This window comes from Pelodiscus sinensis, chromosome 19 (assembly GCF_049634645.1).
Source record: "Pelodiscus sinensis isolate JC-2024 chromosome 19, ASM4963464v1, whole genome shotgun sequence".
NCBI lineage: Eukaryota > Metazoa > Chordata > Testudines > Trionychidae > Pelodiscus > Pelodiscus sinensis.
Genome location: NC_134729.1, coordinates 30,504,929 through 30,531,759, shown reverse-complemented (window position 1 = coordinate 30,531,759; position 26,831 = coordinate 30,504,929). Strand labels below are relative to the sequence as shown.

Here is a 26,831-nt window from a genome sequence, read left to right as displayed (position 1 = left end):
AGGAGGCTGTGAAGGCTACAACTAGAACAGAGTTTAAAGGGAAGTGAGATCAAGTCATGGAAGTTGGGTCCATGGAGTGGTATTAGCCAGGGGGTAGGAGTGGTGTCCCTGCCCAAGGTTTGTGGAAGGCTGGAGAGGGATGGCACGAGACAAATGGCTTGGTCACTGTCTTCGGTCCATCTCCTCCAGGGTCCCTATGGTTGGCCGCTGTCGGCAGACAGGCTACTGGGCTAGATGGACCTTTGGTCTGACCCAGGATGGCCATTGTAAGCTCAGGGCTCAGGGTCGGGGGTCTCAGTGGACCCCCTTGATTTTCATGCACACCTACTCCTGGGTGGCCAGGCTGGCAGCTCTCCTGCCTAAGCCGGCCACTTTCCTGTGCCTAGTGCAGAGATCGTGGACGAGGTCCACGATGTCCGCACTAGCCCAGGCGGGTGCCCGCCTCTTGCGGTCCCGGGCAAGCTCCCGGGAGCCGCCAGCCTGGTCCTGGGAAGAGGGGGAGGGCTGGGGGGCATTGGGTGGCTGGCTCGATCCGTGCCAGGTGCAGAGTCTGCTGGCTGGGTGCTGGCAGGCTTGCACCTGGCACAGGCACCGTAGCCAGACCATGCCCCTTTAAGGGGTCCGGGACCGGAAGGGAGGCAGACGAGTTTCCCTGGTGTTGGCCAGAGTGGCCACCAGGGCAAGCTGGGGAGGGCTAGCCTCCCACTAGTTCGAATTAAGGGGCTACACAGCCCTTAATTCGAACTTGCTAGTTCGAACTAGGCTTCATCCTCGTGGAATGAGGTTTTCCTAGTTCAAACTAAGCGCTCCGTTAGTTCGAATTAAATTCGAATTAATGGAGCGCTAGTGTAGCGGCTATGAAAGTTAGTTTGAACTAGCGTCCGTTAGTTCGAACTAATTTTGTAGTGTAGACATACCCCCAGTGAAAGGAGCAATTGTTATAGATTCTGGCTGCTATGCTGCACTGCCCCATCAAGAGGGGCACCTGTTATTGACTCCAGTTACTAGGCTGCACTGCCCCATCAAGAGGGGCACCTGTTATTGACTCCAGTTACTAGGCTGCACTGCCCCAGCAAGAGAGGGGTTTGTTATGGGCTCCAGCTATTAGGCCGCTTGGCCTTAGTGAGGGGGCATTAACTGTTGACCCGGGCCAGCACAAGTTGAGCTACCTGGGCTACATAGTCAGCAAGGGATGACGCAGGCTACTGATAAGCAAGGGGCATGCTCTGCGAGATCACTCTACTCCTACAACGAAAAGGCAAGTGTGGCAGTTCTGGGGGCTAGCGGGGTACTACCACTGCTTTGTGCTGAACTTTACCACCCTTGCCGCACCTGTTACAGACCTCATGAAGAACCCCCAGTCTCAGAGAATTGAATTATCAATTCAAGGGAGCGGCTGACCCAGGAACCAGTGCTCATCCAACCTGATTTCACCATACCCTTTATTCTTCAGACAGATGCCCTGGAGGTATCTAGGAGCAGCGTTATGCTAGAGCTAGGAGGTGAATAACACCCTATTCTGTACCTGAGCTGTAAGCTGCTGTGGGGGGTTCGGGGTGCGATCACCCCCTCCCAGCTCGAGAGGGGGGTTCGGCGGACCCCTTCGCCTCCTTTGGTTTGTCTTACGGCCGGGCTCCTAGCCGGAAGCCCAGGCGATTGGGTGCGATCGCCCCCCTCCCTAGAAGGAGGGGGGGGGTCAGCAGACCCAGTAGTTGTTACCCGTCCCTGCGGGGGGTGCTTGCGCCCCTTAGCCCGACCCCACTTCCTGGGGGTGTGGGGCTCGGTGCTGTCGCACGCCTACGCCAGCGTTGCTCGGAGCTGGATGCTCCTCTGGTGGAGGGAGGGGGATCCGGTCCCGCCCTCTCTCCGGGTCCCAGCCCGGGGCCCTAAGCGTCGGGGCTCGCTCCGCCCGTAACCCGTCTACCCACGGGTGCCAGAAGGCCTCCGCCCCAGGCTGCTTCCTCCCTTCACCCCACACCCTCGGACGATCCGTCCATCGGCCCGGCTTACCGTGCCTCAGTTGGGGGGGGGGGGTCGGGTGTTGGTCTGTATCGAACCCGGGGGCCAGCCGTCCGCCCCGTCTTCTCGTCCGGTCGGGTCACTCCCTCCGTGGGTGCGCGTACTATCCGGGTTGCTGCAGGAACCCGGGCTAGCAGCCCGTCTGCGCTGGGGGCTGGTTTGGGATCCCCGAGCGCGGGGCTGCGCCACCAGCCGTGGTCGGGTGTGTCCCCGGTCCGTCCCGGGACGCGGTCTACCTCCCGCTCCTCTGGAGGAGACCCCTCTTCCCCGCGCCCGCTGGCCATTTTAAATTGTCCCACCGGCCCTGATGTCTGCGGCCAGCCCTGCCCCCTTACCGACGCAGCCGGCGTGTCGGCGGCGTCCCGAGCGGTGCTCGCGGCCCCTCCCCCTGACGTCCCAGGGTGGGGGCTGGCTGCCTCTCGTCGGCGCAGCTGCGGAGGCAGATTCTGGCTGCCGTCGCCACCGCCACGGCCGTGGCCTCGGCGCTGGTGTGCTCCGCCTGCCACCGCGCAAGTCCCCCGGGCGGCTGGACCCCCGGGAGTGCGGGCCCGCAGCGGCCCGTCACAGCTGTTCTCACAAAATAGTCAGTACTACATGATAGAGAAGGAGGCTCTTGCGGTCAAATGGGCCATTGAGGCCCTGAGGTTTTACCTTTCGGGGAGCCCATTCATGCTAGTCACAGACCACACACCACTAAAATGGCTCCATACTATGAAAGAAGCCAGTGCGCGAATCGTGCTGGTACCTACCCCTCCAGCCTTGTGCTTTTCAGGTGGCACACCGGCCAGGGGAGGCCCATGCTAATGCTGACTTCTTTTCATGGGCCGGAAAAGACAGTGAAGAGACATCCTCGCAGGAGCCCCTTTAAGGGGGAGGGTGTGTGATGAGGGGTACCAGCCCCACAATGGGGAAGCAAGGGGTTAATGAGGCTCACCTGGCTGAAGAAGTTCCATCCCCACAGCTCTTCTGGGCATGCTCGGACTGCAGCCCAGGTATAAAGGCCTGAAGAGAGGCTCAGTCTGGGCTGACTGCCAAGGAGGTGCTGCCAGTGGGACTGGACCTGGAGACCAGCCAGTGGGATGCCAGAGACACCAATGGCAATCTAGAGGAAGGGCCCTGGAAGGAGTCCAGGGGAGGCAGGCAGGAAGTAACCCAGGGAGATTGTATCCCAAGGAGCTCAGTGTGTTGCAGTGGGATTCCCCACTGAGCAAGCAGTAGACCATGCCAGTGCTGTTACGCCCCTGGGCTGGAACTCGGTGCAGTGGGGAGGGCCCAGTCTCTTCCAGTCCTAGGATTCTGTCATTCTCAATCTATAATGGGGGCTGCTGTTACACAAGTAGACAAAGCAATCAGAGTTTCCAGAAGAAACTGAGGAACATTGGAGCCAGCTGAAAGCAGTAATCATCACTGCCTGTGAGGAAGCCATAGGCTGCCAAATCAGAAAGCATCAGGATTGGTTTGATGAGAATAATGTTGAAATCAAGCAACTCATCAACGAGAAGAGAATGGCATTTTGTGCTTGGCAGAATGATATAAACTGCAATATAAAAAGAGAAGACAGAAGTGAGGTGAGGGCAGAAGTCCAACATAAAACCAGAGAACTCAAGAACAGCTGATGGACTGAGGCAGCGCAAGAACTCCAAGATTTCATGGATACCATAATACACGTGGTTTCTTCAGTGCCCTTAAAGCTGCTCTCCTTGCTGTTACAGGCAAAGTCCTGGCATGGATCCTTGCAGCCCATCTTCTGCCCCTATCAGAAGAAATTTTACTGGAGTCACCGTGCCCTTTGGATTGTACTTTAGAAGATTGGATACTCTGATAAATACATCGATGTCCTGATGTTGCTTCATGTCAACATGAAAGTGACTATTCTGAGCAGCACGGGCTACCAGAGTGAACCTTTGAAAGTTAGTTAGTGAGATACCAACTTGTGGGCACACACTAAACCTAAGAAAAAACTTTAAAAACAACAAATAGACTAGTAACACCTTAAAGACTAACAAAACATGTAGATGCGATCATGAGCTTTTGTGGGCACAACCCACTTCTTCAGATGACAGGAGTGTTAGCTCCTGAAGCTGCTCAGTACCAAATTTACACTAACACTCCCCCTAATCCTAACCAGGAGTTTTCTATTACCCAAGGTACACAAACCTGGAAATCCGGGACGACCCATTATCATATCAAGCATTAGCACACTTACAACAGGATTATCTGGCTATATTGACTTTCTCCTCAGACCCTATGCTACCAGCACCCCTAGCTATCTTCGAGACACTACCAACTTCCTGAGGAAACTACAAAACATCAGTAATCTTTCTGAAAACACCATCCTGGCTACCATGGATATAGAAACTCTTTACACCAACATTCCACTGCACACCTGGTTACAGAGCTCTGCGACTTTGTCCTCACCCACAACTACTTCGGATTCTGAGACAATTTGTATCTTCAAATTTTGGTTGTATCTTAGGGTTTAGCTGTATACGATAGATTGAGAAAAGTTTCTAAGATGGAAGCTAGAGGCATGAAGGTAAGTGTAGCAGTTGGTAGGTTTCTGGGTTAGGGTGGTGGAAATTTGTCCATTATTTGATTTTATCACTGGACCCAACCACATCAGCCACCAAATCAGGAGTTCCTTTAACTGCACATCCACTAATGTGATCTATGCCATCAAATGCCAGCAATGCCCCACTGCACTCTATATTGGCCAAATTGGACAGTCTCTACAGAAAAGAATTAATGGACACAAATCAGATATCTGAAAAGGCAATACACAAAAACCTGAGGGAAAACACATCTACCTGGACACTCGTTAATGGATCTCCAAGTCGCTGTTTTGTTTCAGGCAAATTCCACAAGCCAAATACACAAAGAAGGACTGGAATGTAACTTCATTTACAAGGTTAATACTTATGCAAATGGTATGAACAAGGGCATCTGTTGGCTCGCACATTACCTTCCACATCCTATGACTTAACCTACCAACCAAAAAATGGAGGTGCTAATGGTTCTTATCAGCCTCTTGTAGCTATTTAGTCTTTAAGGTGCTACTAGACTATTCGTTATTTTTTAAAATTTTTCCTGTTGCAGACTAACTTGGCTACCCCTCTGTAGCTTATCAACTCACTGTCTGTCTTTCTTCATCCTCCCCTCCTTTTTCTTTTTTTCTCCCTTCTCTCCCACTCCTTCCTTCCCTTATTTATCCTTGGATCTGGACTTCTAACACTCCTGTCATCTGAAGTAGTAGGTTGTGCCCATGAAAGCTCATGATATCATCTACACGTTTTGTTAGTCTTTAAGGTGCTACTAGTCTATTTGTTGTTTTTAAACTGAAAAAACAACAAATAGTCTGATACAGACTAACTCTGCTATCCCTCTGAAGCTTTTAAACCTAAGAAGTTAGCAAAGTCCTCCATCCAGTGGTCAGTCTCTGGAAGTGCAGCCTTCACATTTCTATAGCAGAGATTTAAACAGAGACCCTTCTTAATGATTTGTAGGCATCCGTAGTAAAGGATCCACACTGCTGCCACCCAAGAGCAGTGCTGGAAGGAGTTTAAAAAGCATGGGAACTGCTCAGTGCACAACCTACTATTTTAGTGGACTAAGAGCTAACAAATGAATAGTGTGAAAGAAAATCTCACTGGCCCCTCCTATGTTTTATTGCAGTGGAAGCTCTTCATGTGACACGAGAATGATACATAAAGAGAGTCTTAATGGCATTTGTACATTGACTTCCCATACAAGGCACTGTTCAGATTTCTATAAATCTATAGTTTCAGAGGGGGAGCCGAATTAGTTTGTAACGAAGAAACTTAAAAAAGAACAAATAGTCTAGGGGGAGCAAGTGGCGCAAGCGACCGTTTGGGCTCCGCAGTCCCCCAAGTGAGAGGCAGGAGGGGGAGGAGAAGAGAAAGAGAGAGACAGAGAGAGAGGCAGGAGGTGGAGGAGAGATGAGAGAGAGAGAGAGAGAGAGAGGGAGAAGCAGCAGGAGGAGGGGGGAGAGAGAGAGAGACGGAGCGAGAGACCAGAGGCTCAGGAGAGAAGATTGAGATAGAAAGGGAATAGGACATGGAGGAGAGACCTGAAAATCCCGTTTTATGACGGGCTAATTGGCTAGTCATATATATATAGTAGCCCAATGTCTGTGACTCTGTAACACTGAAACGCTGGCTGTTCCCTCTGAGTGGTGCTCTTGCCTCCCGCTGTGGCACTTGGCTGACTTCTGCACCGCTCAGCCGGGCCACTGTGCAGGAGCAAGTGGTGCAAGCGGCCGTTTGGGCCCCGTGCTCCCTATGCAGCACCCCCCAGGGGGTGGGGCCTGGACGAGTGTGCATCTCTGATGTCAGGAAAGGGCGCCGGATTCAAAAGGAGGAAAGCAGAGCAGACACAGAGGACACGGAAGAGACAGAGAGGAGAATGGAGGAGGCGGAGGACAGCGAGAGAGATAGTGAGAGATGCAGCAGGAAGAGAAGAGAAACACAGAGTGAGAGGCAGGAGGGGGAGAAGAGAAAGAAAGAGAGATGGAGAGAGAGGCAGGCGAGAGCTGAGAGAGAGAGAGAGGGCGAGGCAGTAGGAGGAGAAGAGAGAGAGGCCATTTGCGCTCCTTGCTCCCACGCGGCGGCCCGACTGAGCAGCGCAGAAGTCAGCCAAGCTCCACGGCGGGAGGCGAAGGGGGGTAAGGAGGTGACGTACACGCCCAGGGGGTGGGGCCTGGACGAGTGTGCATCCCTGATGGAGAGCAGAGAGAGAGTGAGAGGCAGGAGGGGGAGAAGAAAAAGAGAGAGATGGAGAGAGAGGCAGAAGGCGGAGGAGAGCTGAGAGAGAGAGAGAGAGAGAGAGAGGAGGAGGAGGAGAGGGAGAGAGAGACAGAGCGAGAGACCAGAGGCTCAGGAAAGAAGACCGACATGGAAGAGAGACCTGAAAATCCCGTCTTATGGTGGGTTGATTGGCTAGTAACAAAATGTTTTTAAAGTACATCAGAAGCAGGAAACCCGCTAAACAGCCAGTGGGGCACCTGGACGATCAAGATACAAAAGGAGCACTTACAGATGATAAAGTCATTGTGGAGAAACTACATCAATTCTTGGCTTCAGTCTTCACGGCTGAGGATGTTAGGGAGATTCCCAAACCTGACCCATCCTTTTTAGGTGACAAATCTGAGGAACGAGGTGTACCGGTAGTTCAGAATAGGAAGCCTAATCCGAACTACCTAGTTCGTGACACATGTAGCCGCGGGCACGGAGTCCGAACTAGCGGACATTTAAAAATGGCGGCGCCCGGCAATATGCAATGGAGCCTGGGAAATTCAAATCCCGGGCTTCATTTGCAACTCCGGTTGCCTACACTAACCACCCTAGTTCGAACTAGGGTGGTAGTGTAGACATACCCTGAGAGATTAGTAAAATATGATTTCCCTTTACAGAGATCATGTTGACTTTTGCTCAACAAATTATGTTCTTCTATGTGTCTGATAATTTTATTCTTTATTATTGTTTCAATTCATTTGCCCAATAAAGATGTTAGACTTACTGGTCTGTAATTGCTGGGTAGCTGATTTACTTCTGGCAGCAGGCACTGCTCCACTCCTGCTCCGAACCCTCCCGCCGTGGTACTGGGAAACCGTTATGCTCTTCTTTATACAGGAGATAAGCAATCACCCCCTACACTGGAGGAGAAGCCCTGTACCCCCAAGGCTGGGAAGTCTGCTGCCACCACTGTGAATAGGAAATGTAGGGTAGTGGTGGTCGGAGACTCTCTTCTGAGGGGGACAGAGGTGCCCATATGTCTCCCTGACATTTCATCTCGGGAGGTATGCTGTCTGCTGGGGGCCCGTATCCGAGATGTTATGGAGGCATTGTTGAGGATTATCCGGCCCTCTGACTACTACCCCATGCTACTCATCCATGTGGGCACTAATAATACTGTGAGGTGTGACACTGAGCAGATCAAGAGTGACTACAGGGCTCTGGGAGTACGGGTGAAGGAGTTTGGAGCGCAGGTGGTATTCTCTTCGATCCTTCCTGTCGAAGATAGGGGCCCGGGCAGAGACAGGTGCATCCTGGAGGTGAATGCCTGGCTGCGAAGATGGTGTTGCCAGGAGGGCTTTGGCTTCCTCGACCATGGGATACTATTCCAGGAAGGACTGCTAAGCAGGGATGGCATCCACCTTTCTAGGAGGGGGAAGACCCTAGTTGGATACAGAATGGCTAACCAAGTGAGGAGGGCTTTAAACTAGGTTCGACGAGGACAGGTGACCAAAGCCCACAGGTAAGTGGAGAACATGGAGACCTGGGAGATGGGTCGGAAATGGGAGGGAGCGTGGGCTACAATGGCAGAGAGAAAGGAGGGTCAGGGCAAAACTGGGAGGCAAGGTCAAATCAGGATCTTAGATGCCTATATACAAATGTGAGAAGTATGGGAAATAAGCAGGAAGAACTGGAAGTGCTAATAAATAAATACAATTATGACGTTGGCACCACAGAAACTTGGTAGGATAATACACATGATTGAAATGTTTGTATGGAAGGGTACAGCTTGCTCAGGAAGGACAGACAGGGAAAAAAGGGAGGAGGTGTTGCCTTATACATTAAAAATGTATACTCTTGGAGGGAGGTGGAGGTGGGCATAGAAGACGGAAATGTTGAGAATCTCTGGGGGTATGTCTACACTACCCCGCTAGTTCGAACTAGCGGGGTAATGTATGCATACCGCACTTGCTAATGAAGCCCGGGATTTGAATTTCCCGGGCTTCATTAGCATAAGCGGGGAGCCGCCATTTTTAAATCCCCGCTGCTTCGAACCCCGTGTAGCGCGGCTACACGGGGCTCGAACTAGGTAGTTCGGACTAGGGTCCTATTCCGAACTACCGGTACTCCTCGTGAAACGAGGTGTACCGGTAGTTCGGAATAGGCACCCTAGTCCGAACTACCTAGTTCGAGCCCCGTGTAGCCGCGCTACACGGGGTTCGAAGCAGCGGGGATTTAAAAATGGCGGCTCCCCGCTTATGCTAATGAAGCCCGGGAAATTCAAATCCCGGGCTTCATTAGCAAGTGCGGTATGCATACATTACCCCGCTAGTTCGAACTAGCGGGGTAGTGTAGACATACCCTGGGATAGGCTAAAAGGGATTAAAAACAAAGGTGATGTCATATTAGGAGACTACTACAGGCCACCTACTCAGGTGGAAGAGGCTTTTTTTAAACAATTTACAAAATCATCCAAAGCCCAAGATTTGGTGGTGATGGGGGACTTCAACTATTCAGATATATGTTGGGAAAATAACACTGCAGGGCACAGACTGTTCAATAAGTTCTTGGACTGCATTGGAGACAACTTTTTATTTCAGAAGGTTGAAAAAGTTACCGGGGGGAAGCTGTTCTAGATTTGATCCTAACAAAAAGGGAGGAACTGGTTGAGAGTTTGAAAGTAGAAGGCAGCTTGGGTGAAAGTGATCATGAAATCATAGAGTTCACAATTCTAAGAAAGGGTAGAAGGGAGAACAGCAAAATAGAGACAATGGATTTCAGGAAGGCGGATTTTGGTAAGCTCAGAGAGCTGATAGGTAAGGTCCCATGGGAATTGAGACTGAGGGAAAAAACAACTGAGGAGAGTTGGCAGTTTTTCAAAGGGACATTATTAAGGGCCCAAAAGCAAGCTATTCTGATGTGTCGGAAAGATAGAAAATACGGCAAAAGACCGCCTTGGCTTAACCACGAGATCTTGCATGATCTAAAAATAAAAAAGGAGTCATATAAAAAATGGAAAGTAGGACAAATTACAAAGGATGAATATAGGCAAACAGCACAGGAATGCAGGGGCAAGATTAGAAAGGCAAAGGCACAGAATGAGATCAAACTAGCCACGGGAATAAAGGGAAACAAGAAGACTTTTTATGAATACATTAGAAGCAAGAGAAAGAACAAGGAGAGGGTAGGCCCACTGGTCAGGGAGGAGGGAGAAACAGTAACAGGAAACTTGGAAATGGCAGAGTTGCTCAATGACTTCTTTGTTTCGGTCTTCACCGAGAAGTCTGTAGGAATGCCTAACATAGTGAATGCTAGTGGGAAGGGGGTAGTTTTAGAAGGTAAAATAAAAAAGAACAAGTCAAAAATCACCTAGAAAAGTTAGATGTCTGCAAGTCACCAGGGCCTGATGAAATGCATCCTAGAATACTCAAGGAGCTGATAAAGGAGGTATCTGAGCCTCTAGCTATCATCTTTGGAAAATCATAGGAGACCGGAGAGATTCCAGAAGACTGGGAAAGGGCAAATATAGTGCCCATTTATAAAAAGGGAAACAAGAACCACCCAGGAAACTACAGACCAGTTAGTTTAACTTCTGTGCCAGGGAAGATAATGGAGCAAGTAATTAAAGAAATCATCTGTAAATACTTGGAAAGTGGCAAGGTGATAGGGAACAGCCAGCATGGATTTGTAAAGAACAAATCATGTCAAACCAATCTGATATCCTATCAAAGAAAGCTAACAAGTCTTGTGGATAAGGGAGAAGCGGTAGATGTGGTATACCTAGACTTTAGTAAGGCATTTGATACGGTCTCGCATGATATTCTTATCAATAAACTAGGTAAATACAACGTAGATTGGGCTACTATAAGGTGGGTGCATAACTGGCTGGATAACCGTACTCAGAGAGTAATTATTAATGGTTCACAATCCTGCTGGAAAACTCTGCCGTTGCCTGGTCCCAAGTCCAGGATGTGAAAGGAGGAGGGTTGTACGTCGGGCTAGCAATCCACTACGTAAAAAACTCTTGCTACAGAAATGTCAACGAAAACTTTAGAAAGCCATCAAAGGGGTGATCAGCTGAGGATCAAGGCAGTAACGCCTAGCATGACGAGCAGAGATGAAAGCCGAAAGGAAGTTTCTGCTCCAATACATTCCCTAGCGAAACCCAAGCAAAAAGAGAGAGTGGCAGCATGGAACGTAAGAACCATGTATGAGACCGGGAAAACAGCATAGGTGGTGAGAGAAATGTCCAGGTACAAGATCAATATTTTGGGCATTAGTGAAATGAGATGGACTGACTCAGGGATGCTAACACTTGGTTCAGGGGAGACTGTCTGTTACTCTGGAAGGTCAGATGCACAGCATCAAGAAGGGGTTGGCATCATCATGGATATTCAGGCCAAAAAGAGCCTTCTGGGATGGGAACAAGTCAACTCTCGCATCATCAGAGCAAGATTCTTTTCCAGCTACGCCAAAACCACCATTATTCAATGCTATGCACTCACCGAACAAGCTACAGAGGAGGAGAAGGACTTATTCTATAGCAACCTGCAAGAGCAGATAGACAAGACACCTCGCCACAACGTTTTGATCGTAATGGAGGATCTGAATGCAAAAGTCAGGTCGGATAATGAAGGCTACGAATCCTGCATGGGCCCAGAGGGTGTCGGCGAAAGAAACGATAATGGACAGCATTTTGTAGATTTGTGCCTGGAGAATGGTCTGGTGATAGGAGGCACTGTTTTTCAACATAAGAAAATACATAAGTTGACCTGGATATCTCCAGATAGAAGGACTTGTAACCAAATTGATCACATTGCTATCAACCAGAAGTGGAGAAGATCCATGAGAGATGTCCGAGCACTGAGAGGAGCAGATGCCAACAGCGAACATCATCTTCTTCTTTGCAAGCTGCAGCTCAAGCTGAAACGGCTGAAAAGGACAGACAGATAGACTGGTGGACAGCTCTTTGACTCCAGTAGACTAAAACATCTAACAGTGAAGATCCAGTTCACTCTAGAGCTGTCCAACAGATTCAGCCTGCTCGAAGACCTGATAGCAGATGATATTAATATCCACTGTGAGGAGATCCAGAAGGTATACCTGGAAACCAGCAAGACTGTACTGGGGTACAAGAAGAAACAGAGAAGGGAGTGGATTTCAGATGCTACATGGCAGCTCATTAAGAACAGAAAGGCGGTAAAACAGCGCACACTTGCAGGCAGTCTACAGGGACCTAAACGTTGCCGTGAAGAGAAGTATACGAAGAGATAAGAGAGTGTATGTGGACAATATTGCCACGGAGGCCCAGTCAGCAGTAGACAGAGGTGACACTAGGACAGTGTACAAGATCACCAAGACTCTTATAGAAGACTTTACCAACAAGTCTACTGTAGTAAGAGACAAGAACTGGAAAATGCTGGTGACAGCAAAAGAACAGCTCAGCAGGTGGACGGAACACTTCAGGGAGACTCTCAGACCAGACCCAGAGGAAGAGGCTGACATTAGAAGTATGAACCTCCAAGTAGACATGGAATGTGGGGACATCAGTGAGCTGGAGACAGCAGACACTATCAAACAGACGAAGGGCAACAGAGCGCCCGGGGAAGACCAGATCACTGCTGAAATGCTTAAGGCAGACCCCAAGGCAAGCGCACAAGTTCTGAAGGGTCTCTTCAACAGGGTCTGGGAAGAAGAGAGGGTACCGGAGGCCTGGAAGAAGGGCATCATTGTGAAGTTACCCAAAAAAGGTGATCTGTCTATCTGCGGGAATTGGAGAGGCATTAATCTGCTGTCTGTGCCGGGAAAGGTTTTCTGTAGAGTCCTGCTACAGAGAATGCGAAAGGGCATTGAGAAAATCATCAGGGAAGAGCAGGCTGGCTTCAGGAGTGGAAGGTCGTGCACAGACCAGATCTTCGTCCTATGCACAATAGTGGAGCAGTCAATACAGTGGAACTCTTCGCTCTACATTAACTTCATCGATTTTGAGAAGGCGTTTGATAGCATCTCTCACTCTGGAGGATTCTACAAGCATGCGGGTTCCCTGAGAAGGTCATTAACATCCTGAAGGACTTGTACGCTGAGAATCAATGCTGTGTGCGACATGAAGGACAGCAGAGTGACTGGTTTCATGTGAAGACAGGGCTGTATAATCTCACCTTTTATCTTCCTTGTGGTCATCGACTGGGTGATGCGCAGAGCCACTGAGGGCATATCAAGAGGAGTGCTATGGGGACCGACTGCTCGGCTTGAGGACTGCAACTTTGCAGATGACCTGGCGCTTCTCGCGCACGATCAGCAGGACATCCAAGAAAAGACCGACATTGTTGACTGGACAGCCAGAAGCATTGAGCTCAGAATTCACCCTGGCAAGTCCAAAGTGATGAAACTGAGGACAACACCAATAAAACCACCATCATGGGTGAAGAGTTAGAGGAAGTAAATGACTTCAGGTATCTCGGCAGTTACATCTCGGTGGACAGCAACATCGACAAAGAGATCTCCTCTAGAATTGCCCTGGCAGCGCAAGTCTTCCAAAACCTTAACAACATTTGGAAGTCATCACTGTTGCAGACCAGGACTAAACTGAAGATCTATAGGTCGAATGTGCTCTCAGTCCTACTGTATGCCATAGAGACTTGGAGGACTAACAAGAAGATTGAGAGCAGACTCAGAGGCTTTGAAGGACGGTGCCTTCGTCATATCCTCAGAGTCCACTGGGAACAGCATGTTACCAACAAGGAAATAAGCCAACGCACTGGCATCAACAACGTTGTGGACGAGATCAAGCAGAGATGCTGGAGATGGCTGGGGCATGTCCTTCGGATGAGTGAAACGACTCCCTCATATGGCACTCAGATGGACTCCACCTGGAAAGTGTAAAAGAGGGAGGCCGTTGAGCACCTGGAGGAGGACTGTGGAGGAGGACATGAAAAGGAAGGGCACGACCTTGGAAGAAGTCAGCCAGCTTTCTGAGGACTGTGAAGGCTGGAGAAAATTCGTTGGCACCTTATGCTCCATCAGGAGCGAAGAGGACTAATAATAATAATAATAATCCTGCTGGAAAGGCATAACAAGTGGGGTTCCGCAGGGGTCTGTTTTGGGACCAGCTCTGTTCAATATCTTCATCAACGATTTAGATATTGGCATAGAAAGTATGCTTATTAAGTTTGCAGATGATACCAAGCTGGGAGGGGTTGCAACTAATCTGGAGGATAGGGTCATAATTCAAAATGACCTGGACAAATTAGAGAAATGGTCTGAGGTAAATAGGATGAAGTTTAATAAAGACAAATGCAAAGTGCTGCACTTAGGAAGGAACAATCAGTTTCATACATACAGAATGGGAAGCGACTGTCTGGGAAGGAGTATGGTAGAAAGGGATCTAGGGGTTATAGTGGACCACAAGTTGAATATGAGTCAGCAGTGCGATGCTGTTGCAAAGAAAGCAAACATGATTCTGGGATGCATTAACAGGTGTGTTGTGAGCAAGACACGAGAAGTCATTCTTCTGCTCTACTCTGCGCTAGTTAGGCCTCAACTGGAGTATTGTGTTCAGTTCTGGGCACCGCATTTCAAGGAAGATGTGGAGAAACTGGAGAGGGTCCAGAGAAGATCAACGAGAATGATTAAAGGTCTAGAGAACATGACCTATGAGGGAAGGCTGAAGGAATTGGGTTTGTCATTTAGTTTAGAAAAGATAAGATTAAGGGGGGGGACATGATAGCAGTTTTCAGGTATCTAAAAGGGTGTCATAAGGAGGAGGGAGAAAACTTATTCATCTTGGCCTCTGGGGATAGAACAAGAAGCAACAGGGTTAAACTACAGCAAAGGAGGTTTAGGTTGGACATTAGGAAAAAGTTCCTAACTGTCAGGGTAGTCAAACACTGGAATAAATTGCCCAGGGAGGTTGTGGAATCTCCATCTCTGGAGATATTTAAGAGTAGGTTAGATAAATGTCTATCAGGATGGTCTAGACAGTATTTGGTCCTGCCATGAGGGCAGGGGACTGGACTCAATGATCTCTTGAGGTCCCTTCCAGTCCTAGTATTCTATGAAGGGGAAAGGAGCCCAGGAGAGCTGGCAGTATTTTAAAGAAGCCTTACTGAAGGCACAGAAAAAAAAAAACACCATACATAGCAAGAGAAGCAAATATGGTAGGAGACCAGACTGGCTTACCGGGGAAATCCTTGGTGAACTTAAGCACAAAAAGGGAGCTTACAAAAGTGGAAACTCGGACAGATGACTAGGAAAGGGTATAAACATATAGCTTGAGAATGCAGGGGCGTTATCAGGAAGGTGAAAGCGCAATTGGAATTGGGACTCGCAAGGGATGTGAAGGATAAAAAGAAAGGTTTCTGCAGGCATGTTATAGCAAGAAAAAGGTGATCAGAGAGGGTGTGGGACCCCTACTGGATGAGGACAGTAACCTAGTGACAGATGATGTGGGGAAAGCTGAAGTACTTAATGCTTTCTTTGCCTCTGTATTCACGGACAAGGTCAGCTCCCGGACTAATGTGCTAAGTGATGCAATGTGAGATGAAGGTGGACAGCCCTTGGTGGGGAAAGAACAGGTTAGGAACTATTTTAAAAAGCTAAATATACATAAATCCATGGGTCCAGACTTAATACTATCTGAGGGTATGTCTACACTACCACCCTAGTTCGAACTAGGGTGGCTAATATAGGCAACCGAAGTTGCAAATGAAGCCTGGGATTTGAATTTCCCGGGCTTCATTTGCATCTTGCCGGGTGCCGCCATTTTTAAATCCCCGCTAGTTCGGACTCCGTGCCCACGGCTACATGCAGCACGGAGTAGGTAGTTCGGATTAGGCTTCCTAATTCCGAACTACCGTTACTCCTCGTGGAAGCCTATTCCGAACTACCTACTCCGTGCCGCGTGTAGCCGTGGGCACGGAGTCCGAACTAGCGGGGATTTAAAAATGGCGGCACCCGGCAAGATGCAAATGAAGCCCGGGAAATTCAAATCCTGGGCTTCATTTGCAACTTCGGTTGCCTATATTAGCCACCCTAGTTCGAACTAGGGTGGTAGTGTAGACATACCCTGAGGGTACTGAGGGAGTTGGCAAATGTCACTGAGGAGCCATTGGTCATTATCTTTGAAAAGTCATGGAGATTGGGAGAGATCCCGGATGACTGGAAAATGTAGTGCCCATCTTTAAGAAAGGGAAGAAGGATGATCCAGGGAACTATAGGCCGGTCAGTCTTACCTCAGTCCCTGGAAAAATCATAGAGGGGATCCTCAAGGAATCCATTTTGAGGCACTTGGAAGAGGAGAAGGTGATGAAGAATAGTCAGCATGGATTCATGAAGGACAAATCGCGCCTGACCAATCTGATTAGCTTCTATGAGGTAACTGGCTCTGTGAATATGGGAAAGTCAGTGGATGTGACATACCTTGATTTTAGCAAGGCTTTTGATACGGTCTCCCACAATATTCTTGCCAGCAAATTAAGGGAATGTGGATTGGATAAATGGACAATAAGATGGATAGAAAGCTGGCTGGAAGGTCAGGCCCAGTGGGTAGTGATCACAACAGCTCGATGTCAGGATGGCGGTCAGTTTCTAGCAGAGTGCCCCAAGGTTTGGTTCTAGGACCAGTTTTGTTCAATATCTTTATTAATGACCTGGATGAGGGGATGGATTGCACCCTCAGCAAGGTTGCAGATGACACTAAGCTAGGGGGAGAGGTAGATACACTTGAGGGCAGGGATAGAGTCCTGAGTGACTTAGACAAATTGGAGGATTGGGCCACAAGAAATCTGATTAGGTTCAACAAGGACAAGTGCAGAGTCCTTCACTTGGGACAGAAGAATCCCAAGCATTGTTACAGGCTGGGGACCAACTGGCTAAGTAGCAGTTCTGCAGAAAAGAACCTGGGGGTTACAGTGGATGAGAAGCTGGATATGAGTCAACAGTGTGCCCTTGTAGCCAAGAAGGCTAATGGCATATTAGGTTGCAATAAGAGGAGCATTGCCAGTAGATCCAAAGATGTGATTATTCCTCTTTATTTGGCTCTGGTGAGGCCACATCTGGAGTAGTGTGTCCAGTTCTGGGCCCCCAATTACAAGAAGGGTGTGGACGCATTGGAGAGGGTCCAGCGGAGGGCAACCAAAATGATTAGGGGGCTGGAGCATATGACCTATGAGGAGAGGCTGAGGGAGTTGGGTCTATTTAGTCTGCAGAAGAGAAGAGGGAAGGAGGATTTGAGAGCAGCCTGCAACTTCCTTAGGGGAGGTTCCAAAGAGGATGGGGAGAGGCTGTTCTCAGTGGGGGCAGGTGGCAGAACAAGGAGCAATGGTCTCAAGATACAGTGGGAGAGTTCCAGGCTGGATATTAGGAAAAACTATTTCACTAGGAGGGTGGTGAAGCACTGGGATGGGTTACCTAGGGAAGTAGTGGAGTCTCGGGTGTTTAAGTCTCGGCTTGACAAAGCCCTGGCCGGGTTGATTTAATTGGGATTGGTCCTGCCTTGAGCACGGAGCTGGACTTGACCTTCTGAGGTCTCTTCCAGTTCTGTGATTCTATGACATGCGTCCACCCTAAACGTGACTTCTGCTAATAGCCTCATTTAATCTTGGGGCCGATTTCCTCAGTCGCCCTCATTTTCCGACAGAGCTCTGGGACATATTCAACAGTTAACCTGAGCCTCCTCTCTCAATTTCAGCTCTGAATCAGTCACCACAGTTATGTTAATTTCCATAGCGCATGGACACTTACACGGTATTTTGGGATACTCGAGTATCTGGAAATAGCTATCCGTCTTCACAGTAAGCCCGTTGTTTTGGGCTCGCTACTCCACTGTCCCTGTAAACCTCATTCTAGGAGGAGTAAGGGACACTTCAGAATAGCACTGTATTTTGAAATTTGGTGCTGTGTAAAGAGTGCCAATTGATGAAATAAACTATTTGAAATAGCATTGAAATATGATACGCAATTTAAGCTACACATATTGGTATCATATTTCAATGCTATTTCAAACTAGTTTATCTTATTTCGAGTTACCATGCAGTGTAAACGCACCCTGAACGAGTGCTTCCTTCTAGACAATGCAAAAGAAATGAATGGGAATTTGAGGAAGGCACAGAGATTCATTATATTATAAAAATAAAGATTGATTGAGGTGGGGGGGGGGGGGGGGAAGAAAATGACCTTCCTGCTTTTTAAATATGATTTCGTACTGTTGTGGCTCTTTTGCGTAATGAGCATTAATTTGACTTCTGATCAACTGAAGACCTAGGACAAATGTTTTAAATTATGTATTGCAAGGATGAGTGCATGGATCCATAAACCCCAGACAGTGCAGTAGTCTCTCAGGGCCAATACCCATTGAAATTAACTGGACACTTTCCATGGACTTCAAATAGTGTCAAGTCAGTCCTTTGTGGAATTCACCGAATGCTTCCGTCTAGAGAATGCAAAAGAAATTAATGGGAGTTTGAGGAAGGTAGAGGGATTTATTATATTGTAATGGTACTGATTGATTGGGGGGGGGGGAGGGGATTACCTTTCCAGAATGATATAAATTCACTCCTTTGTTTCCTCTTCTTCCACAACAACAGTCTTGCTCTATCTATTAACATCACCGTTGGAACAACATTCTGAACAGGGCCAGGTCCTCTGCTGTGAAATCAGAGGGGAGGGGATCCTTGAAGAGGAAGGGTGGTTCATAAATAAGATTCAAAGCACAGTTAGCACTGTTTAAAAAAAAAAAAAAAAAACACTTCTCCATACTGACAATTGTATTTTCATGTATTTCATGTCTGCACGAGTGGTTTGCATTTAGGTTCAAATTTTTCATAAAGGAACATGATTTACAGACATTTGATTCTTGTAGTCCACTCTCAACATGAACCCATTTTGCTATTCATTCCAAAAATCTTACTGTTTAGTATCCGCATCTTTCCTATACTAGATTGAGCAGTCATTAATAGATCCAGCAATGGTTGCTGGGAGTGAAAAAAAATGGAACATTCCAAAACAACTCTGCTCCTAAAATCCGTGTGATTTTCAAAGTCCAAAGATTTAACAACAACATTTCAAAAATGTGATGGGCCAAAATGATCTGCTTAACAAACATAATGCAAATGGACACAGACTGGTAACAGAGATTGGGCAAAAGTCATTACTAGAAGGTGACAACGCTCTGCCTTGTCTCAACCCCTTTTTAAAACACCAGCTAAGATTCTCTTAAACTAGCTGTCCATCCCTCTATCCTAGGAAAAAAATTTGTGCTGAGAAACTAGTGTCATGAAATTCACTAGTGTAAAAAAAAAAATCTGTTGCTTTGGACTGTCAAGACAACTTCATAGATGTAGCATTTCCATCTGAAGCCACAAGCAATTGGCACTACTACTTCTGATTTAACTTCTGGGCAGTATAATTTTGCTGTTATAGTGGTCTAGAGCCTCCCAAATACCTCCATCGAAAATAATGGATTTTTCTGTCGTCTTTGTGCACAGTAAGACATATGTATACCTAGAGTACAGTGGCAATGTTTTAGCACCAAAATCCTCTTCCTGGGAATGAAAATGCTGCTGTCATTACACCTGGCAAATATTGTAATTAACTCCTGTTTGTTCAGACAATGTTTCTACAATCATTTCCATCACATGGTCTTTGGGTGGGAGAAGCAAGTTCTCTGCAGAAGAAAGCTTCTCTGTGTTGCTCATTGGATCTTGCTGAAAAAAGAAAGATATACTCTTTAATTCTGCCTCCTCACCTGACTAGTTTTTGTATTTCATTTTAACTGTGGCATGCCTCCTTTTTCTTCCCAAACGGATATACGTACTTTCTCTGGCTTTGGTGCAAAATCTTTCTGACAAACATGTGCTATGATGCCCGCAGCCAGTGCATCACCTAAGACATTGGTCATTGTCCTAAGTCGATCTCTAGAAGAAAAAAGAGAAGTGAGAGCCAGCTAGACTTGATGAAGGTGCCAGTGGTAATCGATATTGGGACGATAAATCCCATATCCCCTGCAAGAACATAAGCAAAATAAATAACCTCTTGCATTTCCATATTACCTTTTATCCCAAAAGTGATCCCAAGGTATTTTAAAAATATAAACACACAGTATACTGAATTGCTTCACTCAGCAGTGCCCTTCAGCTGTTGCTGGACTAAAATGCATCTGCTATTCAAAAGAATATGGCCAGGTCACGGACCCTCTGTGTTTTTGATTTACCAAAATGTGAATTAAAAATAGTTACAAAATCTAAAAATGTATAGGTTTTATTATAATTTTACTTCCACATAGACTTGGGTAAAAATTCTCTTAAGTTAAAGCTCTTTAAAGTTAGGTCAATGTAAGACAGTCCATATAGACCTACCTACGGATGTTAACTATCGCTCCTCCTGCTGAAACTGCCCTACTACACCAACTTAATAACAACACCTTCCCAAACAGCATAGATTCAGGGTCACTGTGGTTAGGTCCATTCAGCATCAGTATAGATGCTGTGTTATGTACATCAACTATTCTTGGCCTCCACGAGCTGTCCGACAATGTCTTCCATGTCCACCTGACCATTGGGCAGTGAGTTCACAATGGCAACCAGAGTGGTCAAGAAGCTACTTTTAAAGCCCCACAAATTTTTGAACTTTTTTCCTGATTGCTTGGCTTGATAAGCACATCTAGCCTCGCTCCACTATTGTAAGTGTCCCGCTGACCATGACAGGCACCCATTGCAAATACACTCCTGCCTGGAGCACACAGGTGGTGTTGGGCCTCTAGGGGAAAAGAGGATGTCCAGGCACAACTCCACTCTAGTCACAGAAATATGGACATTATGAACAGATTGCTCAGGGACTGCTTCAGAGGGCTACAAGAAGGACCAGTAACAGTGTCTTCTGAAAGCCTAGGCGTTGTGGCAGGTATACCAGAATAGATATGGCCCAGAGTGGTCAACCTGCCACTTTGACAAAGACCTGCATGCCATCCTTGCTGGAGACCTCAGCATGACCTTGAGAGCCCTGTGGGTACTTTGGAGAAGCCCAAGTTACAGCCCCCCTGCTGTGGACAGCAAGGAGGAGCTGGACGAAGAAGGAATGTGGGGGCCTGGCAACTGGGAAATCTAGCTACACAGTAAGCCAGGACATGTTTCTGACTCCACCACAGTGCAGCCAGTGCTATAGTCCAACACAGAGAAGCTGGATGCCAGAGAACAAATCTCTGTTACATCTGCCATTTGCTTTGAAATAACTGGAGTGGAAATCCCGAGGTAGCAGGGCACACCTCTCGATCTACTATGTTTTATTGTGCCAGAAGAGGCAACAGACATGCAGAGTTGCTGGCTACTTTTCATTCCCTTCTAAAGTTAGGCTGAAGGGGCAACATGGAAGAGTTTGTTTACATGCACCAGAACATCCCCTGAAGCCTTCAAAAAGATCTCACTGAAACTTTGATGTTTGCAATCCTCTACTGAAGGTTTCTGGGTTCTCTCTCTTTGCTGCAGGAGGACATTTTACCGTGCGAGGCAGAGCTCTGCTTGTGCCCTTTGGTCCTGTGTTCTTGGCAGATTTTTAGATGCCTCAGAGGGGATCCTTCCACTGCCTCTTGTTTTTATCAGTGGCAAAGGTTCCCCACTTAATGAGCCACTTTCATCATAGGCCAGTCATAGCTTGGAGGGGAAACCCTTCTGCAGTCCCAAGGTCTCCTTTTCTCTCACGGCAGACCACCAGATATGAGGACGGTTGGGGGGAATCTGGTCCCACTCACTCCAGGTTCTGGCCAGGGCTCTAGATAGCCTCCACTAATGGGGCTCTTGCCCCATTTCTGCAGAATAGCAGTCTCTCCCTAGGTTACTTCCCCAACCACTCCCACAGCACCTTCTCCTGGGCTACATCTACACTGCAGGCTTTTTGCCCAAGAATGGCCATTCTTGTGCAAAAGCTTGCAGAGTGCCTACACTTCACGGCTGTGTCTACACTGGGCCACTTATTCCGGAAAATCAGCCGCTTTTCCAGAATAAGCTGCGAGCTGTCTACACTGGCCCTTGAATTTCCGGAAAAGCAACGATGCTCTACTGTACAAAGTCAACTGCTATTCTGGAAAAACTATTCTGCTCCTGCTCGGGCATAAGTCCTTATTCCGGAACACTGTTCCGGAAAAGGGCCAGTGTAGACAGCCCAGTAGTCTTTCCCGGAAAAAAGCCCCGATCGCAAAAATGGCGATCGGGGCTCTTTTCCGGAAAAGCGCGTCTACATTGGCCACAGACGCTTTTCCAGAAAAAATGTGCCAATGTAGACACTCCTTTTCCGGAAAAACTGAAAACGGAATAGTATTCCGTTATAAGCTGTTCCGGAAATTCATGCCAGTGTAGACACAGCCCACGTGAATTCTTGCACAAGTAAATTTACAGTAAAACATCAGAACAGAGGGCTTCTTGCACAAGAGTTATTCCTCACCCCACAAGGAATAAGCCCTCTTGCACAAGAAGGCAGTGTGGACGGGCAACTGGGATTTCTTGTCTAAAATGGCCATGAGAGCTTTCTTGTGCAAGAGAACGTCCATACTGCCATGGATGCTCTTGCACAAAACCACATGGCAGTGTGGATGCATGCTTGCACGAGAATTTGTGCAAGAACTCTTGCGCAAAACAGTTCTCGCGCAAGAAGCCTACAGTGTAGATGTAGTCCCTGGTGTCTTGGAGAAAACCTCTCCTGCTTACAACCTGTAGTTTGCTTGCATGTTCCACTGCATCTTCTACATAGGAACGGCCATACTGGGTCAGACCAAAGGTCTATCTAGCCCAGTATCCTGTCTACCAACAGTGGCCAGCACCAGGTGCCCCAGAGGGGGTGGACCGAAGACAATGATCAAGCGATTTGTCTCCTGCCATCCCTCTCCAGCCTCTGACAAACAGAGGCCAAGGGCACCATTTTATCCCCTGGCTAATAGCCTTTTATGGACCTAACCTCCATGAAATTATCTAGCTTCTCTTTAAACTCTATTATAGTCCTAGCCTTCACAGCCTCCTCTGGCAAGGAGTTCCACAGGTTGACTACACGCTGTGTGAAGAAGAACTTTCTTTTATTAGTTTTAAACCTGCTACCCATTAATTTCATTTGGTGTCCTCTAGTTCTTCTATTATGGGAACTAATAAATAACTTTTCTTTATCGGCCCTCTCCACACCACTCATGATTTTATAGACCCTATCATATCCCCCCTCAGTCTCCTCTTTTCTAAACTGAAAAGTCCCAGTCGCTTTAACCTCTCCTCATATGGGACCCGTTCCAAACCCTTAATCATTTTAGTTGCCCTTTTCTGAACCCTTTCCAAGACCAAAATATCTTTTTTGAGGTGAGGAGACCACATCTGTACACAGGGGCAGTAAGATATTCTGGGTCTTATTTTCTATCCCTTTCTTAATAATTCCTAGCATCCTATTTGCCTTTTTGACTGCTGCTGCACACTGTGTGGAAGTTCTCAGAGAACTGTCCACGATAACTCCAAGATCTCTTTCCTGATTTGTCATAGCCAAATTAGCCCCCATCATACTGTACGTATAGTTGGGGTTATTTTTCCCGATGTGCATTACTTTACACTTATCCACATTAAATTTCATTTGCCATTTTGTTGCCTAATCACTCAGTTTGGTGAGATCTTCTTGGAGTCCCTCACAGTCTGCTTCTGTCTTGACTATCCTAAACAGTTTTGTATCATCTGCAAACTTTACTACCTCAGGGTATGTCTAGGAGGGTAATGTAGGCATTCCATGAGGAGTAACGGTAGTTCGAACTAGGAAGCCTAGTTCGAACTACCTAGTTCGTGCCGCGTGTAGCCACGTGGCACGGGGTTCAAACCAACGGGGATTTAAAAATGGCGGCACCCCGCTTATGCAAATGAAGCCCGGGAAATTCAAATCCCGGGCTTCATTTGCAATTGCAGTATGCCTACATTACCCCACTAGTTCGAACTAGCGGGGTAGTGTAGACATACCCTAACAGATTAGTAAGACAGGATTTCCCTTTACAGAAACCATGTTGACTTTTGTCCAATAAATTATGTTCTTCTACATGCTTCACAATTTTATTCTTTACTATTGTTTCAACTAATTTGCCCGGTACTGAAGTTAGACTTACCAGTCTGTAATTGCCAGGATCGCCTCTAGAGCCCTTTTTAAATATTGGTGTCACGTTGGCTACCTTCCAGTCATTAGGTACGAAAGCCGATTTAAAGGATAGGTTACAAACCACAGATAATAGCTCAGTAATTTCCCATTTTAGTTTTTAGAACCCTTGGATGAATGCCATCCAGTCCTGGAGATTTGTTAACATTAAGTTTTTCTTTTTGTTCCGGATTGAAGTGTCATTAGAGGAGGTTTTGGGACAGTTCCTCAGATTCATCACCCACTGTGACGTAGTGGGGGTACTTGCTGGGCTGTGGTGACCTCTGCTGTCTGGAGCAAGACCCATCAGGGAAAACCTTATTATGCAAAGGTACATACCGGTTGAACCAGCCTACCCCCCATGGGGAGAAACAAAGGGAGGTGGAATGCTGCCCTGGGTGGGGGCAGGGCTGGGAGAGGTAGAGTTAGTTCCTGTCTGGAAAGCAGGGGAGAAGGAGCTGGGGAGGGGGGCTGGGACTCCCCTATCTCAAGGGGAGCACTGAGGCCTCTTAGCCCCAGTTCCTGTAACCAGATTACATCTGTGCTATGCTGTATCCTGGAGGAGCAATAAACCACCCTCAATTCCACTGGCTGGTGGAGTCTGTTTGTGCCATTTCAGGGTGCAGGAGACGGGGGACCCCCAACACGCTGTCACACCCACAAAGGACGGTGCAGATTCAGGAATCTCCCCAACGTCCTCAGCCGTGAAGACTGAAGCAAAGAAATCATTTAGTTTCTCCGCAATGGCTTTATCGTCCTTGATTGCTCCTTTTATAGCTCGATCATCTAGGGGACCCACAGGTTTTTTAGCTGGCTTCCTGCTTCTAATGTACTTAAAAAACATTGTGTTATTTCTTTTTGAGTTTTTGGCTAGCTGTTCCTCAAAATCTTTTTTTGCTTTTCTTATTACATGTTTACACTTGATTTGACAGTGTTTATATTCCTTTCTATTTATCTCACTAGGATTGGACTTCCACTTCTTAAGAGATACCTTTTTGTCCCTCACTGCTTCTTTTACATGGTGGTTAAGCCACGGTGACTCTTTTAGGTCTCTTGCTATGTTTTTTAATTTGGGGTATACATTTAAGTTGGGCCTCTATTCTGGTGTCTTTTCAAAAGTTTCCATGCAGCTTTCAGGGATTTGGCTCTAGTCACTGTGCCTCTTAATTTCTGTTTAACTAACCTCCTCATTTTTGTGTAATTCCCCTTTTTGAAATTAAATGCCAGGGTGCTGGACTGCTGAGGTGTTCTTCCCACCACAGGAATGTTGAATGTTATTATATTATGGTCACTATTCCCAAGCGGTCCTGTAATGGTTATATCCTGGACCTGATCCTGTGCTCCACTCAGGGCTAAATCGAGAATTGCCTCCCCCCTTGTGGGTTCCTGCACCAGCTGCTCCAAGAAGCAGTCATTTAAGCCATTGAGAAATTTTATCTCCGCTTCTCTTCCTGAGGTGACATGTATCCAGTCAATATGGGGGTAATTAAAATCCCCCATTATTATAGAGTTCTTTATTTTGGTAGCCTCTCTAATCTCCCTCAGCATTTCAATGTCAGTATCGCTGTCCGGTCAGGTGGTCGGTAATATATCCCTACTGCTAATTTCTTATTATTGGAGCATGGAATTACTATCCATAGCGATTCTATTGAACATGTTGATTCACTTAATATTTTTATTTCATTTGATTCTACATTATCTTTCACATACAGTGCCACTCCGCCACCCACCCGGCCTGCTCTATCCTTTCGATATATTTTATATCCCAGTATGATTGTGTCCCACAGATTTTCCTCATTTCACCGGGTTTCAGTGATGCCTATTATGTCAATCTCCTCATTTAATACGAGGTGCTCTAGTTAACCCATCTTATTAGTCAGACTCCTAGCATTTGTGTACAAGCACTTTAAAAATTTGCCACTGGTTATTTGTCTGCCCTTCCCCGATGCATTGGATTCCTTTGGATGCGGTTGTTTGTCTGCCCTGGCCCATGGTTCGCCCTCTCCCCTCCTCTCTTTCTGACTACAGCTTAGAGAATCTCTATCAATGGATTCTCCTCCAAGAGAAGTCTCCCTCCGATTTACTTGCATCTCCGCACCAATTGGCTTTCCCCTCCCCCATCTCTTAGTTTAAAAGCTGCTCTACGGCCTTTTTAATGTTTAGTGCCAGCAGTCTGGTTCCACCCTGGTTTAGGTGGAGCCCATCCTTCCTGTATAGGCTCCCCCTCTCCCAAGTGTGTCCCCAGTTCATAATAAATCCAAACCCCTCTTCCCTACACCATCGTCTCATCCACGCATTGAGACTCTGAAGCTCTGCCTGCCTATCTGGCCCTGCGCATGGAACTGGAAGCATTTCCGAGAATGCCACCATAGAGGTCCTGGATTTCAGTCTCTTTCCTAGCAGCCTAAATTTGGCCTCCAGGACATCTCTCCTACCCTTCCCTACGTCATTGGTACCTACATGTACCACGACCACCGGCTCCTCCCCAGCACTACACATAAGTCTATCTAGATGCCTTGAGAGATCCGCAACCTTCGCACCAGGCAGGCAAGTGACCATACGGTTCTCACGGTCATCACAAACCCAACTATCTATGTTTCTAACGATTGAATCACCCACTACTAACACCTGCCTCTTCCTAACTGGCATTCCCTCCCCCTCAGAGGTATCCTCAGTGCGAGAGGATACCGCAACATCCTCTGGGAGGAGGGTCCCAACTATGGGATGGTTTCCCTCTGCTCCCATTGAATGCTCTGTTCCCTTGAGACTTGCATCCTCCTTAAGAGCACTGGGGCTCTCAGACTGGAGGTGGGACAGTACTACAGTGTCCCGGAAAGTCTCATCAACATAGCTCTCTACCTCCCTTAGCTCCTCCAGTTCAGCCACCCTGGCCTCCAAAGCCCGAACTCGGTCTCTGAGGGTCAGGAG

The 26,831-nt window shown here is 47.4% G+C and overlaps 1 protein-coding gene and 1 pseudogene across 2 annotated transcripts in view; one reads left to right on the top strand and one right to left on the bottom strand.

Moving 5' to 3' along the window:
* The first annotated feature begins 10,874 nt into the window (after positions 1–10,874).
* Positions 10,875–13,652, top strand: LOC142819061 (uncharacterized; annotated as a pseudogene).
* A 4,885-nt stretch (positions 13,653–18,537) lies between these two features.
* Positions 18,538–26,831, bottom strand: part of LOC102445895 (excitatory amino acid transporter 5-like) — a 65,163-nt gene continuing 56,869 nt past the window's right edge. For both annotated transcript variants that reach the window (XM_006122442.4, XM_075903343.1), the window contains exons 9-10: positions 19,582–19,681; positions 18,538–19,471 (exon numbers count right to left, since the gene is read on the bottom strand). In XM_006122442.4, the coding sequence (XP_006122504.2) occupies positions 19,334–19,471; positions 19,582–19,681 (238 nt within the window). In that variant the 3' untranslated portion in view covers positions 18,538–19,333. The remainder of the gene's footprint in view (positions 19,472–19,581; positions 19,682–26,831) is intronic.